This window comes from Macaca fascicularis, chromosome 19, assembly GCF_037993035.2.
Source record: "Macaca fascicularis isolate 582-1 chromosome 19, T2T-MFA8v1.1".
Classification (NCBI taxonomy): Eukaryota; Metazoa; Chordata; class Mammalia; order Primates; family Cercopithecidae; genus Macaca; species Macaca fascicularis.
In genome coordinates this window covers 13344600-13358296 of record NC_088393.1, presented here as the reverse complement: position 1 = coordinate 13358296, position 13697 = coordinate 13344600, and the positions used below count along the sequence as shown (strand labels likewise).

The window sequence follows — 13697 nt, the reverse complement described above, 5'->3', positions numbered from 1 at the left end:
TTTGGCCGGGCATGGTGGCTCACACCTGTAATCCCAGCACTTTGGGAGGCTGAAGTGGTCAGATCACTTAAGGTCAGGAGTTTGAGACCAGCCTGGCCAACATGGTGAAACCTCGTTTCCAGTAAAATACGAAAATCAACCAGGTTTGGTGGCTTGCGCCTGTGGTCCCAACTACTTAGCAGGCATAGGCTCGAAAATCCCTTAAATCTGGGAGGCAGAGGTTGCAGTGAGCCAACATTGCGCCACTCTCACGTGGGAGACAGAGCGAGACTCTTGACTCAAAACAAAACACAAATTCTTTTTATTTTGTATATTTTACAACATAAAATATATTATACATTATAAGCAATAACTCCCACTCCTCCACCCCCAACCCCTGGAACTCCTAATGTACTTTCTGTCTCTCTGAATTTGACTACTCTAGTTACCTCATATAAGTGGGATCATACAATATTTATCGTTTTGTGACTGGCTTCTTTCACTTAGCCTAATGTCCTCAAGGTTCATCCATGTCACAGCACGTGACAGAATTATTTATTTATTTATTTATTTATTTATTTATTTATTATGAGACAGAGTCTCACTCTGTTGCCCAGACTAGAGAGCAGTGGTGTAATCTCAGTTCACTGCAACCTCCGCCTCCTGGGTTCAAGCAATTCTCCTGCCTTAGCCTTCCGAGTAGCTGGGATTACAGGTGTGCACCACCAGGCCCAGATAATTTTTGTATTTTTAGTAGAGACAGGGTTTCATCATGTTAGCCAGGCTGGTCTCGAACTCCTGACCTCAAGTGATGCCTGCCTCAGCCTCCCAAAGTGCTAGGATTACAGGTGTGAACCACCGCATCCGGGTACATTTACATAAAAAAAATAATAAATACTAGTGGGTTGTTTGTTTGTTTTAGACAGTCTCACTCTGTCACCCAGGCTAGAGTGCAATGGCACCATCTCAGGTCACTGCAACCTCCGCCTCCCTGGTTCAAGCGATTCTCCTGCCTCAGCCTCCTGAATAGTTGGGATTACAGGCGCCCACCACCATGCCCAGCTAATTTTTGTATTTTTAGTAGAGATGAGGTTTTGCCATGTTGGTCAGGCTGGTCTCCAACTCCTGACCTCAAGTGATCCGCCCACCTCAGCCTCCCAAAGCACTGGGATTACAGGCGGGAGCCACCGAGCCCAGCCTAATAAATGCTAGTTTAAATGTATAAAAGTAAAATTAAAAATACGATTTTTACCCAAAGAACATTGAACACTGCATATATTTGCAACCAGGTGAGCATATACATATTTATTTATTTATTTATTTATTTATTTATTTATTTATTTATTTTAGATGGAGTTTCGCTCCTGTTACCCAGGCTGGAATGCAATGGCGTGATCTCGGCTCACCGCAACCTCCGTCCCCAGGGTTCAAGCGATTCTCCTGCCTCAGCCTCCTGAGTAGCTGGGACTACAGGCATGGGCCACCACGCCCAGCTAATTTTGTATTTTCAGTAGAGACGGGGTTTCTCCTCTCTTCCCGGGAGGCGGAGGTGACAATGACCCGAGATCGCGCCATTGCACTCCAGCCTGAGCGGCAGAGCGAGACTCTGTCTCAAAAAAGAAAAAACAAAAAAAAAGAGGCTGGTCTCAAACTCGCGACCTCAGGTATTCCGCCCGCCTTGGCCTCCCAGAGTGCTGGGATTACAGGCGTGAGCCACCGCGCCCGGCTAAAAATATATATTTTTAAGTGTCAGTGTGCAGAAAGGAGAGGGAAAAAAGTGAAAATAAAAAATGACTAAGTAACTGCTTAACTAAAATTTAAAGCTGTACGTGGAAACGTATAAAATCCACACCACTCCCTTGGCCGTCTTCCCCGGAACTGAGGCAGCAGGGACACCCCTCTCCCTGCCCTGGCCCACACCGGGCCTCGCGCTCAGGCAACGGGCGTGGACAGCCCGGCGGGCCTGCAAGGACCCCGCACAGCCAAGATGGCGGCGTCCGTGCGACAGGCACGCAGCCTGCTAGGACTGACGGTGACCCTGGCCCCGGGTTCTCGTGGCTACCGGGCGCGGCCGCCCCCGCGCCGCGAGCCGGGACCCTGGTGGCCAGACCCCGAGGACCTCCTGACCCAGCGGTGGCAGCTGGGACCGCGCTACGCGGCTAAGCAGTTCGCGCGTTACGGCGCCGCCTCCGGGGTGGCCCCCGGTTCGTTGTGGCCGTCGCCGGAGCAGCTGAGGGAGCTGGAGGCCGAAGAACGCGAATGGTACCCGAGCCTGGCGACCATGCAGGAGTCGCTGCGGGTGAAGCATCTGGCCGAAGAGCAGAAGCGTCAGGAGAGGTGCGTGCGTGCAGGCAGATGCGCGGGGCTGCCCTCTGTGCCCCGTGGGCCAACTGGTCCCCAAGCCGTGCCTACCCCATCGGGGTCACGTCGTAGCATCTGTATGTTGTAGATTTATATATTCGCTCACCTGGCCGCAAAACAAACTCAGAATAACAGTCTATTTAGTCATTCATCAGCAAGTCTTTTTTTTTTTTTTTTTTTTGAGACAGTCTCGCTCTGTTGCCCAGGCTGGAGTGCAGTGGCAAGATCTCGGCTCACTGCAACCTCCGCCTCCCGGGTTCAAGCGGTTCTCCCGCCTTAGCCTCCCGTGTAGCTGGGATTACAGGCGTGCACCACCACGCCCGGCTAATTTTTGTAATTTTTAGTAGAGACGGGGTTCCACCGTGTTGGCCAGGTCACTCCGTACTTCAAGTGATCCACCCGCCTCAGACTCCCAAAGTGCTGGGATTACAGGCGTGAGCCAACGCGTCCAGCCATCATCACCAAGTATTTACCGAGCGCATACCTTGTGCAAGACCCTGTCCTAGGCTGGGCGCGGTGGCTCATGCCTGTAATCCCAGCTATTTGGGAGGCCGAGGCAGGCCCCCAAAGGGCCCTTAATATCAGATGGCGACAGCGGACTATTAGGAAGGTAAAAGAGTGAAGAGTGCGTGCCTGAGGGCGGCTTTGGTTTGGGAAGCCTCAGGCCTCTCTGAAGTGATGTTTAAGCAAAGCCCTGAATAACCAGACTTAGCTATGGGGTGATCTCTTGGGTAAAGAGTTCCTGGTAAAGGGAACAGCTGGGGCAAATGCCCTGAGATAGGATGTTGCCTTAAAGAACAGCCAGGAGGTCAGTGTGGCTGGGGAAAGTTGCTGGCAGGAAGGTGATGGGTCCTGGAACCAAGGGCAGAGGTCGGATACAGAGGCAGCTCTGAAGGACCAGGGGCATCTTTTTTTTTTTTTTTTTTTTGAGGCAGAGTTTTGCTCTTGTTGCCCAGGCTGGAGTGCCGTCTCAGCTCACTGCAACCTCCGCCTCCAGGGCTCAAGCGATTCTCCTGCTTCAGCCTCCCGAGTAGCTGGGATTACAGGCACCTGCCACGACGCCCGGCTCATTTTTCGTATTTTTAGTAGAGATGGAGTTTCACCATATTGGCCAGGCTGATCTTGAACTCCTGACCTCAGGTGATCCACCCACCTCGGCCTCCCAAAGCGCTGGGATTACAGGCGTGAGCTACAGCGTCCGACCAGACCAGGGGCATCTCTTATAGATAATGCCACATCCTGGAGGGTGAAGCGGGTAGGTCGAGTGTGTTCCTGGTGTTTAACCTTCTTGTTTTCCCAACAGCCTTAAGAGGAAGAAGGGATTGCCCTAATTTTGGAGATGAGGAAACTGAGGCTTGGTGAAGCCATGTGTCTGATCACCCAGACAGGGAACCATGGAGCAGGGACTCCAGTTTCTGCCCCTCCTCAGCCAGATGACCGTTATAGGGCTTAATTCTTCACTTTTCGAATCCTTAAATGAGGCTGTCACAAAAAACGAGATCATGTCCTTTGTAGGGACATGACAGGAGCTTGAGACTGTGATCCTTAGCAAACACAGGAACAGAAAACCAAATACAACGTGTTCTCACTTATAAGTGGGAGCTAAATGATGGGAATGCATGGACACACAGAGGGGAACAACACACACTAGGGCTTTTTGGAGGGTGGAGGGAGAGGATCAGGAAAAATGACCTCTGCGTACTAGGTTTAATACCTGGGTGATGAAATAAATCTGTACAAAAAAACCCCCATGGCACAAGTTTACCTGTGTAACAAACCTGCACTTGTACTCCTGAACTTAAAAAAAATGGGGCTGTGACTGGTAGCTACAAACTCAAGGATTGGTGGGAAATGTCTTTCTTGCTTTCACTCCTGTGCCTAGAATTGGGCCTGGCCTCTGTACAGGAGATGCTCAGCAGTGTCTGTGGAATAGAGGTGTGAAATTACCCATGGGAGTGGCACTTGGCTTGCTCATAGGCAGCTCAGTGAAATGTTGATTTGGCTTTGGCACCTGGGGTTTACTGGGGCTTGACACACCCTTGTGATCAAATTCATGCACAAGTAACTTTCTCATCTCTTCCTGTTCTTCACTTGTCAAGGGCTTTTCCTGACAGTTCATCTACAGGGGGAGTTGAGGAGGCAGGCCTGTAGGCAAAGGCCTATCGGTGAGATATAGGTGGGTGGGCTCTGCCCTGGCTGAGTGCCAGTGTCACAGCCCACTCTCCCTCCCCTGCAGGGAGCAGCACATCGCAGAGTGCATGGCCAAGATGCCACAGATGATTGTGAACTGGCGGCAGCAGCAGCGGGAGCGCTGGGAGAAGGCCCAGGCTGACAAGGAGAGGAGGGCCCGACTGCAGGCTGAGGCCCAGGAGCTCCTGGGCTACCAAGTGGACCCAAAGAGTGCCCGCTTCCAGGAGCTGCTCCAGGACCTAGAGAAGAAGGAGCGCAAGCGCCTCAAGGAGGAAAAACAAAGACAGAAGCAGGAGGCGCGAGCTGCTGCATTGGCTGCAGCTGCAGCTGCAGCTCAGGACCCAGCAGCCTCTGGGGCACCCAGCTCCTGAGGCTTTGTCCCTTCCCAATAAAGCCTGCTACTTGGCAGTACCCCTGAAGAGATCTGTGTCCTCTCAAGGTGTGCCTCTCTGGGTCCCCTGGTTCCTCCTTCAATACTTAAGGGCTGGGGAATCCCCCACTTGGCTCTACTCAAAAGGGGACAGGGACTCTAGGCCCTGCTGACTAACTGGAGCTTCAGGGGGAGGAAAAGGGGGGTGCAATGGGCAAATAATGGAGAAGCAGATGGCAGAAGAGAAGGCGGCTTCTGTTTACCAACATTCATCTCCAGTAATTAGCCAATTACAGGGCTGGTGCAGGAGGGGGGAGTATAGCCAAAACAGACTGTGGTGATGATGGTGGGGGCTGGGGAGCAGCAGTCTTTGCAAGGTTGGGCTGGGGTCCACTGCCTGGAAATGGCACACTGGGGGAGGAGACACTGGGAGCCTCAATCTGCAGGGTCTCACAGACTCCTCTCCCCCTTCCCGGCACCCGTCACCATGCCTGCCTGTGCCCAGCCAGCCCCCAAACCCAGACAGGCAGGCGCGGGGAGCCCCAGCAGGTACAGACCATAGGGCTGGTTTTTAAAACTTTATTCACTTCAAAACCTTTATCAGAGACACGGTTCTGTTCTGGGGTGGGGGTGGCCTTGACACTGAGCTGATGTTAGCCCTTCTCCAGGCTGGAGGCCAAAGCCAGACTGGGGAGAGGGCCTTGGGCCTTTTAGGGCTTGCCCCAGATGGAAAGATTTGGGCAAAGTTTGGGGCTCCAGCTTCCTCTCATCCTAGAAGAAGATGGGGTGGGGAGGGGTCCTCGGGTTCTTCGGAGGATGGAGAGGCAAGCAGCCGCCTTTCCATCTGGCCGCAGGGAGCTGGGACAGAGGCCAAGAGGGGCCCATCTGTCGCCTCCCAGTCCTGCCAGCTTCTCTGAGCAGGCTGGGCTGGGGAGGAGGATGGGGGGACAGCTGTCTGGCCCGGGTCTTCTCAGACCGAGATGGGAACAGGGGCCACTTTAGGAGGACAGGAAGCTGGACTGTTTGCTTTTTTTTTTTTTTTAAGGTTTTTGATTTTTTTTTCCATTTCTTAAATAAACATGAATATATATATATTTTTCTTTTATAAAACTTTCATGGAGTAGGGGTAGGGTGAGGGCTTGGGTGGCCTGGCTTCCTGGCATCACTCGTCATCAAAGTTCTGACTCAGGAGGAAGTTGGCAGCCAAGTTCTCATTTTTTTCACACGCGAAATAGGCCTGGATGACCAGGCTCTCTGGGAAGCCTAGGGCCTTCAACTGTGGGAAGATGGGTTAAGTGTGAGCAGCAGAGGGTAGGGGTCCTGCCCACCCGCAGTCACCCCTCAGCCAGGCCTCTTACCCTCTCTATAGCTTCCTTCTCCTGCGGCGTCACCTGGATGTAGTTCATCTGCGGGGCCTCCTCTCCTATGGCGCCCACCTCCCCCTCCACATCTGAGATGTCCGCCAGCTCCCCAGGGGGCTCGTTCAGCATCTGGATGAACTGCTCCTGGTGCCGGCTGATTTGCTGCAGGAGAGGGTGGGGAAGGGAAGGTAATTCACAGCCCCTCCTCTCCCCAGGTCATCAGAGCCCTTGCTTTTTCATTCAGTCAGGCAAATATCCAGAGGAGCCTATTCTGGCCAAACACAACATAGCAGTCAACACAAGCCCTGCCCTGGAGGAGCTGATGATGGGCTTTTAAGTGAGCCAAGAAATAGGCCAGGCGTGGTGGCTCACACCTGTAATCCTAGCACTTTAAGAGGCAGAGGCAGGTCAAGATCACTGGAGGTCAGGAGTTCGAGACCAGTCTGGCCAACGTGGTGAACCCCCCATCTCTACTAAAAATACAAAAAGTAGCCAGGTGTGGTGGCAGACGCCTGTAATCCCAGCTAGTTGGCAGGCTGAGGCATGAGACTGAACCCAGGAGGCGGAGGCTGCAGTAAGCCACTGAACTCCAGCCTGGGCAACAGAGCAAGACCCTGTCTTGAATAAATAAATAGACAAATAGGCTGGGTGCAGTAGTTCACACCAGTAATCACTTGAGGTGATTTGAGACCAGCCTGGAGTTGGAGACCAGCCTGGCCAACATGGTAAAACCCCATCTCTACTAAAAATACAAAAATCAGCTGGGTGTGATAGCACGTGCCTGTAATCCCAGCTACTCAAGACGGCTAAGGCTAAGGTAGGAAAATCACTTGAACCTGGGAGGCAGAGGTTGCAGGGAGCTGAGATAGCGCCACTGCACTCCAGCCTAGGCGACAAAGTCTCAAAAATAGTAAGTAAGTGAGCCAATAAATGAACCAGACAACTGCAGGTGTCTGGCTAGGAAGGAACTGCAGACGAGGGCTGGAGGACAGGCCTGCAGTATAGGGGATGCAGAAGGTTTCCCCCAGGTAAAGCAAAGAGCAAGTGCAAAGGCCCAGGGTGGATGCATCTGGGAAGTCTCAGAAACAGAAGCAAGAACAGAGTGAATGTGGCTGGGCACAGTGCCTCACGCCTGCAATCCCAGTACTTTGGGAGGCTGAGGCAGGCGGATCACCTGAGGTCAGGAGTTTGAGAGCAGCCTGACCAACATGGAGAAACGCCGTCTCTACTAAAAATACAAAATTAGCAGGGCATGGTGGCACAAGCCTGTAATCCCAGCTACTCCAGCGGCTGAGGCAGGAGAATCTTTTGAACCGAGGCGGTGGAGGTCGCAGTGAGCCGAGATTGTGCCACTGCACTCCAGCCTGGACAACAAGAGCAAAACTCCATCTCAAAAACAAACAACAACAAAAAAACAGAGCGAAAAAGGGAAGGGGGAGGAAGCAGACAATGACACCAGAGAGGAAGGCCCAAGTCAGACCCATTTTCTAGAGCAGGGGGAAGCCACGATGGTGACAGTTACAGGGGAAAAGACGTGGTCTGTGGATCTTTTAGAAAGGTAAACTTGGCTGGGTGTGGTGGCTCACACCTGTAACCTCAATAATTTGGGAGGCAAGGCAGGAGGGACTGTTTGGGCCCAGGAGTTCAAAACCAGCCTGGACAACATAGACTGTGTCTCTATTCCCACCCACCAGCCACCAAACCAAAAAAAGTGAACTCATCTGGGTGTTGGGTTTAGGTATCTGGAAGTTCGTTTGTTCATTTTTGTTTCTGTTTTTTTTTTTTTTTTGAGACGGAGTCTCGCTCTGCTGCCCAGGCTGGAGTGCAGTGGCGCGATCTCGGCTCACAGCAAGCACTGCCTACCAGGTTCACGGTGTTCTCCTGCCTCAGCCTCTCCAATAGCTGGGACTACAGGCGCCCGCCACCACACCCGGCTAATTTTTTGTATTTTTAGTAGAGACGGGGTTTTACCATGTTAGCCAGAATGGTCTCAATCTCCTGACCTCGTGATCCACCCGCCTCTGCCTCCCAAAGTGCTGGGATTACAGGCGTGAGCCACTGTGCCCGGCCTTTGTTTCTGTTCTTTTTGAGACAGTCTCACTCTGTCACCCAGGCTGGAGTGCAGTGGGGCAATCTCAGTTTACTGGAATTTCTGCCTCCTGGGTTCAAGCACGTCTCATGCCTCTGCCTCCCGAGTAGCTGGGACTACAGTGGCCTGCCACCATGCTCAGTTACTTTTTCTACTTATAGTAGAGACAGGTTTTTGCCATGTTGACCAGGCTGATCTAAAACTCCTGACCAAGTAGTCCGCCTGCCTTAGTCTCCCAAACTGCTGGGATTACAGGCACGAGCCACTGTGCCCTGCCTGGGTATCTGGAAGCTTTCATGCAACTCTACTATTGTCTACATTTGACCATTTTCGCATTAAAGCAGAAAGTGCTTTTCAGTTATCTGCCTCATGATGGAAAGTGGACTGCGGGACTGTGCAGTGGCAGAGGCCCAGGAAGAGGCTGCCAGGGAGCTGGAGTGCAGGAGGCGCTGAGTGGGAAGAGCAGACAGGACGAGGGATGGACCCCAGCAGGTCCCCAGGGCCTGGGGCTGAAGCAACCCCAGGCTAGTCCTTGCAGAGATTGGGGAGGACTGAGGAGGTCTGTTCTAAGTCTTAGAAGTCTAGTCTAGAGAGCACTTTGATGGAGAGATTAAGCCAGCCATGGAGTGTGGCATTCAGAGAGGCCTGGGCTGGCTACATAGATGTGGGGGTTCCCATACAGACTGAAGGCCCCAGGACATTATGAGGGAGGGCTGAGTGCAGATGAAGAACAGGATCGAGCAGGAGGAGCCGGCAAAGGACTGAGAAGTGAGGAGAATGGGCAGACAGCAGGGTCCTGAGCCAAGACCGGTAGGCACTTCACCAAGGACCCAGAGGAACCTGCTTGCAGCTGGGGGGTCACTCCCCCACTCTTCCTGTGAACCTTCAAGGGCAAGGTGGAGCCTCACAGAGCAGAGTCATCCCAGAGCCAACTGGGGCACAGCTGTCCTGGGTGATGTCATGCCACCTTACAGACATTTACGCAGCACCATCTGTATGTGGAGCCAGAGCCAGAGCCCCAGCCCAGGACCCTGAGGCAGCAGGCAGACACATACATTACCAGTTGTATGACCCTGGGGATGACAGGCTGCTCTAAGCTTCTGGTGTCTTCTTCTGTGGGAGGTGATGTTGACAGCACCCACATCTCACAAGATGGTTGGGAAGACTGAGAAACCGTGGGGATCAACAGGTCACAGGAAGCATGGGGGCGTGGGGGAAGCATGTGCTTAGTCCTGCTTTCCAGGCCTAGAACAATTCCTACATGTTATGGACTCTGGTGCCCACAGGGAACAAAAATGGTGGCTGCCATGGCTCCCTCTGCCCTTGGGATCACACCTGCAAAAGCTGAGGGTTCTCCTGGCCCAGCTGCTGGAGCAGAGCGGGCAGCAGCGCAGGGTTCTGCTGAATCACCTGCCGCATGTTCTGGAACTGGGGCTGGTCCCGCAGGAACTCCAGGGGGTTCTCTCCTGCTGATAGTAGGAAGGGGTGCAGTCAGACACCATGCCGGGCTCCTAGGAGCACTGCGGGGTGGAGTGTGATGTGAGTCAGGTACCTGAAGGGCAGATGCAGCACGTGCACACCCACCTGCTTCCGTGGCCGGCTGCTCGGATACCTGGCTCTCCTGGACAGAACCGTGTTCCGGCTCGGGGCTCCCAGGAATTCCCTGTCAGGGGTCCTGTTTAGTTCTAATGCACAGACCTCCTGCTGCCACCCTCCTCCATGCCCTGGCTGGACACAGATGAGGCCTCGGCCCTGCCCTCCAGAGGCCCACCCACCACTCACATCCAGCCTCCTGTGGGAAGCCTTTAGTGGCTAGAATCACTACCCAAAGGCTCTTCAGGGCAGGTTTTGCCTTCCCAACCGCCCATCAGGGCAGTGAGGCCCGTATACACCCTCAAGGCCTTCCCAGGAGGCAGCAGCCCCACCTCACCGTGAGCAGATACTCCACGGCTCGGTGGGGGTTGTTGTAGCTGGCTCTCAGGGCGGCCACGACCCGCTCCCGCTCATAGCCCATGGACATGATCTCCGTCAGCATCGTCTCATACTCAGAGCCCGTCACTGTGGAGGGAGCAGAAAAGCCTGGGTCACCAGGAAGAGGAAAGGGCAGCTCCCAGGCCCTCCCGCACCCAGACAAGGCCCAGCTGATGGCTGGGGCACCCAGTCGCCTCTGCCCTGGGGACCACCCACCCACCTAGCGTGGAGGCCGCGTCTTCCTCTCGCCCGCTGCTACCTGAAGAGGGAACAGAGCTGCAAATTCAAGAGAGAGAAATCGGACCCTGGCTTCTGGCGGCTTGCCCTCCCTCCAGGTGTGTGGGCCACTTATGTGGACACTGGAATGTGCTAGGAAGACAGGGCCCAAGCTGGGACTGCTGCCCCGCCTTACCCTGACACAGACTCTGGGGACGTCGTAGGGGCGGATTCCTCTGATGGGCTCTTGTCCTCTCTGGCGGCAGGTTGGGGATGGGACATGCCTGAGGTGGGGGCAGGCGGGAAGGATGTAGAGGACTCTGGGGCAGCTGTAGGTGAGGCCTCTGGGGGTGCTGAGGTACCCTGGCCGGCTTTGGTCTGCAACAGCAAGAAAAAGGGAGCTGGCATCAGCAACCCTATCAGACCCAACAACCCGCTCCGCTGTGGCCCCGCCCTGTTCATGGCTAATCTCTCCTGGGCACACAGGCTCTTTGCCAGCTCCCCTGCTCGTCCCTCCCAGCCAGCACACGTCACCCACCTTGGTCACCATGACGACCACAAAGTTCTTCTCATCGATGCGATAGTCCCTGATAGGGACATCATCGCTCAAGATCTTGCCGGCATAGATGAGTTTCTGTCCAGCCACGGGGAAAGCATCACGACCCTTCTCAGCTTCTATCTTCTCCTTTAGCACCTTCACCTAGAAGAAGTAGTACAGACAGTCACTGGAGACCCCAAGATTCTCTCTTCTAGTTTAGGACGGAGAAGCTGCAAGCCCTGATGGCAGAGAGGCAAGCATGCTGGAATTTTTAAGCTTTCTCAGCATCTAAAGCATGCTAGATAAGAATTCATTCAATCATCATGCCATTCAACACAGTATTTATTTATACTAAACACCTATTACGTGCCAGGTGCTGTTTTAGACATGGAGGCCACAGCACAGAACATAACACAAGTCCCTGCTCTCAATGAGAGAACACTAATGTGAAGAAAATGTTAATTTCAGGTGGCATAAAGTATGATAACAGAATAAAGGGGACAGTCCCCCACTCTACACTGTATCTTGGACAATAACAGTGACTAATAGTTCACAGTGATATTTCTTTTTTAAAAGACAGGATCTCACTGTTGCCCACACTGGATTGAAGTGGCACGACCACAGCTCACTGTAGCCTCAAACTCCTGGGCTCAAGTGGTACTCTCACCCAGCCTCGGGAGTAGCTAGGACTAAAGGTGCACACCACCACACCAGGCTAATTTTAAAAAAATTTATTTTTGTAGATAAGAGTCTCCTTATGTTAGGCTGGCTGGTCTCAAACTTCTGGCCTCAAGCAATCCTCCTGCCTACGCCTCCCAAATCATTAGGATTACAGAGGCATGAGGCACCATGCCTGGCCAATAGTGCTACTGTAAGTGTGTATGTGGCATACCTTTTAAGCCTCCTATGAAATACATTTAATTGACCTCCTTTTATTTATTTTTGTTTCTTCTTTTTGTAGAGAATGGGGTCTCACTGTGTTGCCAGGATGATCTTGAATTCCCAGGCTCAAGCGCTCCTCTTGCCTCTGCCTCCCTAAGTGCTGGGATTACAGGCGGAAGCCAGCAGGCGACAGGTTCATTTGATATTTTGAGAAAACGGAGGCACAGAGAGGTTAACTTGCCCAAAGCCAAACCGTTGAGCTGATCAAAAAATGTGTGTTTCCTTTTCTACAAAAAGTGGACTTCAATGTCTCCCTCACTGTGCAAAAAGTGCCAAGTACCCAATAGTCATTATGTTTGAATTAGGTCCTAATTCTATTTTTGACTAAAAAGGCAGCATAATATTTATATAGTGGACGCTCACACGAGGCAGAACCGAATGTGAATCCCAGCTCTGACATTACATGTGTGACTGTGACAAAGTTCCTTAACCCCAAGGTTTCCACATCTGTAAAATGGTCAGAGGTCCTCAATGACAAGCCCGTTCTGCAGAGCAGTAAAACAACACTAAAACACTCGATGACTGATAAAAAATAAACGCCCAACAAACACGGACCACCAAAATTATAAAGACTGAGATCCCTTTATTATCATTAACATCGTTGTTGTCGTCACTACTCGTTATCTCCTGGTCATTACTCCTAGATTCCACCACCAGTGTCCCCAGGAGAAGCCTGCAAAGCTGAGAACGTGGAGCCCAGTCCTGGAGAGCTTGGCCTGCCCAGGCCTCCGAGCCTGTGACTCCCGCGCCCCGCGAGAGCGCTGACATTGGAGCCGGGACCTGGCCAGAGGCCCGGGGGTGGGGCCTCGCCCGGAGACCGGCCCAGGAGCGCCGCCCGATCCGCTGGGGACTGGGCTAAAGACCATCGGGGGGTCCAGGAAAGTCGGGCAGGTCGGGGGTCTGGACAGGGCCGACCCGCGCCGTCCTCCCTGCCCCTCCCGTTGGGATCCTAGTCTCCCCGCCCCCACCCCATCCCCGGCACCCGTCACTCCCGCCCCCGGGCTCTGGCCTGGCCCGCACCGTCTCGTCAGGCTCCATGCGGATCTTGAAGGTCTGCTGCTGCAGCGTTTTCAGCGTGATGGTGACGGCCATGGCGGGGCCCGAGCGACGCGGCGGCCCCTGGATCCTCACACAACATGCAACTCACGCCGCCGCCATCTTAGCTCCCAGGCGCGCCGCGCCGCGCGCCGACCACTTCCGGGGCAGGCGATGCGCGCGCTGACCACCGGCGCACGTGACCTGTGCGCACCCTCCTTGGCCTTTATGGGCATGCGCACGAGCGCGGTGTCGAGCGAGGCATGCGCAGACTAAACTCCGCGTTGTGGGCGTGGGCGGGGACGGGGCTTCTCATTCTGCCAGCACACGAGATCTCCAAAGTGACGCCATGCCCGTTAGCGGTGACGTCACGGGAGTGCAATGGCGCGATCTCGGCTCACTGCAACCTCTGCCTCCCGGGTTCCTGCAGTTCTCCTGCCTCAGCCTCCCGAGTAGCTGGGATTACAGGGAACCCCCACCATGCCCTGATAATTTTTGCATTCTTAATAGAGTCAGGGTTTCACCATGTTGGCCAGGCTGGTTTCCACCTCCTGACCTCAGGTGATCCGCCCGCCTCGGCCTGGCAAAGTGCTGGGATTACAGGCACGAGCCACTGCACCTGGCCCCGAGTTTTATTCTGGCAGA

The 13697-nt window shown here is 53.8% G+C and overlaps 2 protein-coding genes across 8 annotated transcripts; one reads left to right on the top strand and one right to left on the bottom strand.

Moving 5' to 3' along the window:
- The first annotated feature begins 1955 nt into the window (after positions 1-1955).
- Positions 1956-4951, top strand: GADD45GIP1 (GADD45G interacting protein 1). The gene is made up of 2 exons (XM_005588179.4): positions 1956-2316; positions 4577-4951. The coding sequence occupies exons 1-2, from the start codon at positions 1967-1969 to the stop codon at positions 4899-4901; spliced, it is 675 nt and encodes a 224-aa protein (XP_005588236.3). The 5' UTR covers positions 1956-1966; the 3' UTR covers positions 4902-4951.
- Positions 4952-5465: 514 nt separating this feature from the next.
- Positions 5466-13196, bottom strand: RAD23A (RAD23 homolog A, nucleotide excision repair protein). Of its 7 annotated transcripts, none has more exons than XR_012428451.1 (10): positions 13038-13196; positions 11076-11237; positions 10734-10915; positions 10542-10597; positions 10281-10408; positions 9935-10013; positions 9686-9816; positions 9411-9595; positions 6259-6423; positions 5466-6176 (listed from the first exon to the last, which is right to left on the bottom strand). XR_012428451.1 is itself a non-coding variant. In XM_005588173.4 (10 exons), exons 1-10 carry the CDS (start codon positions 13107-13109, stop codon positions 6063-6065), a joined length of 1197 nt encoding a protein of 398 aa, XP_005588230.1. In that variant the 5' UTR covers positions 13110-13196; the 3' UTR covers positions 5466-6062. The 7 variants fall into 7 exon arrangements, 5 of the variants coding, with proteins under 5 accessions (XP_005588230.1, XP_005588231.1, XP_005588232.1 ...); XM_005588173.4 differs by having other exon boundaries at positions 9411-9515; positions 9686-9819; XM_005588174.4 differs by having other exon boundaries at positions 9411-9515.
- Between the last annotated feature and the right edge of the window lie 501 nt (positions 13197-13697).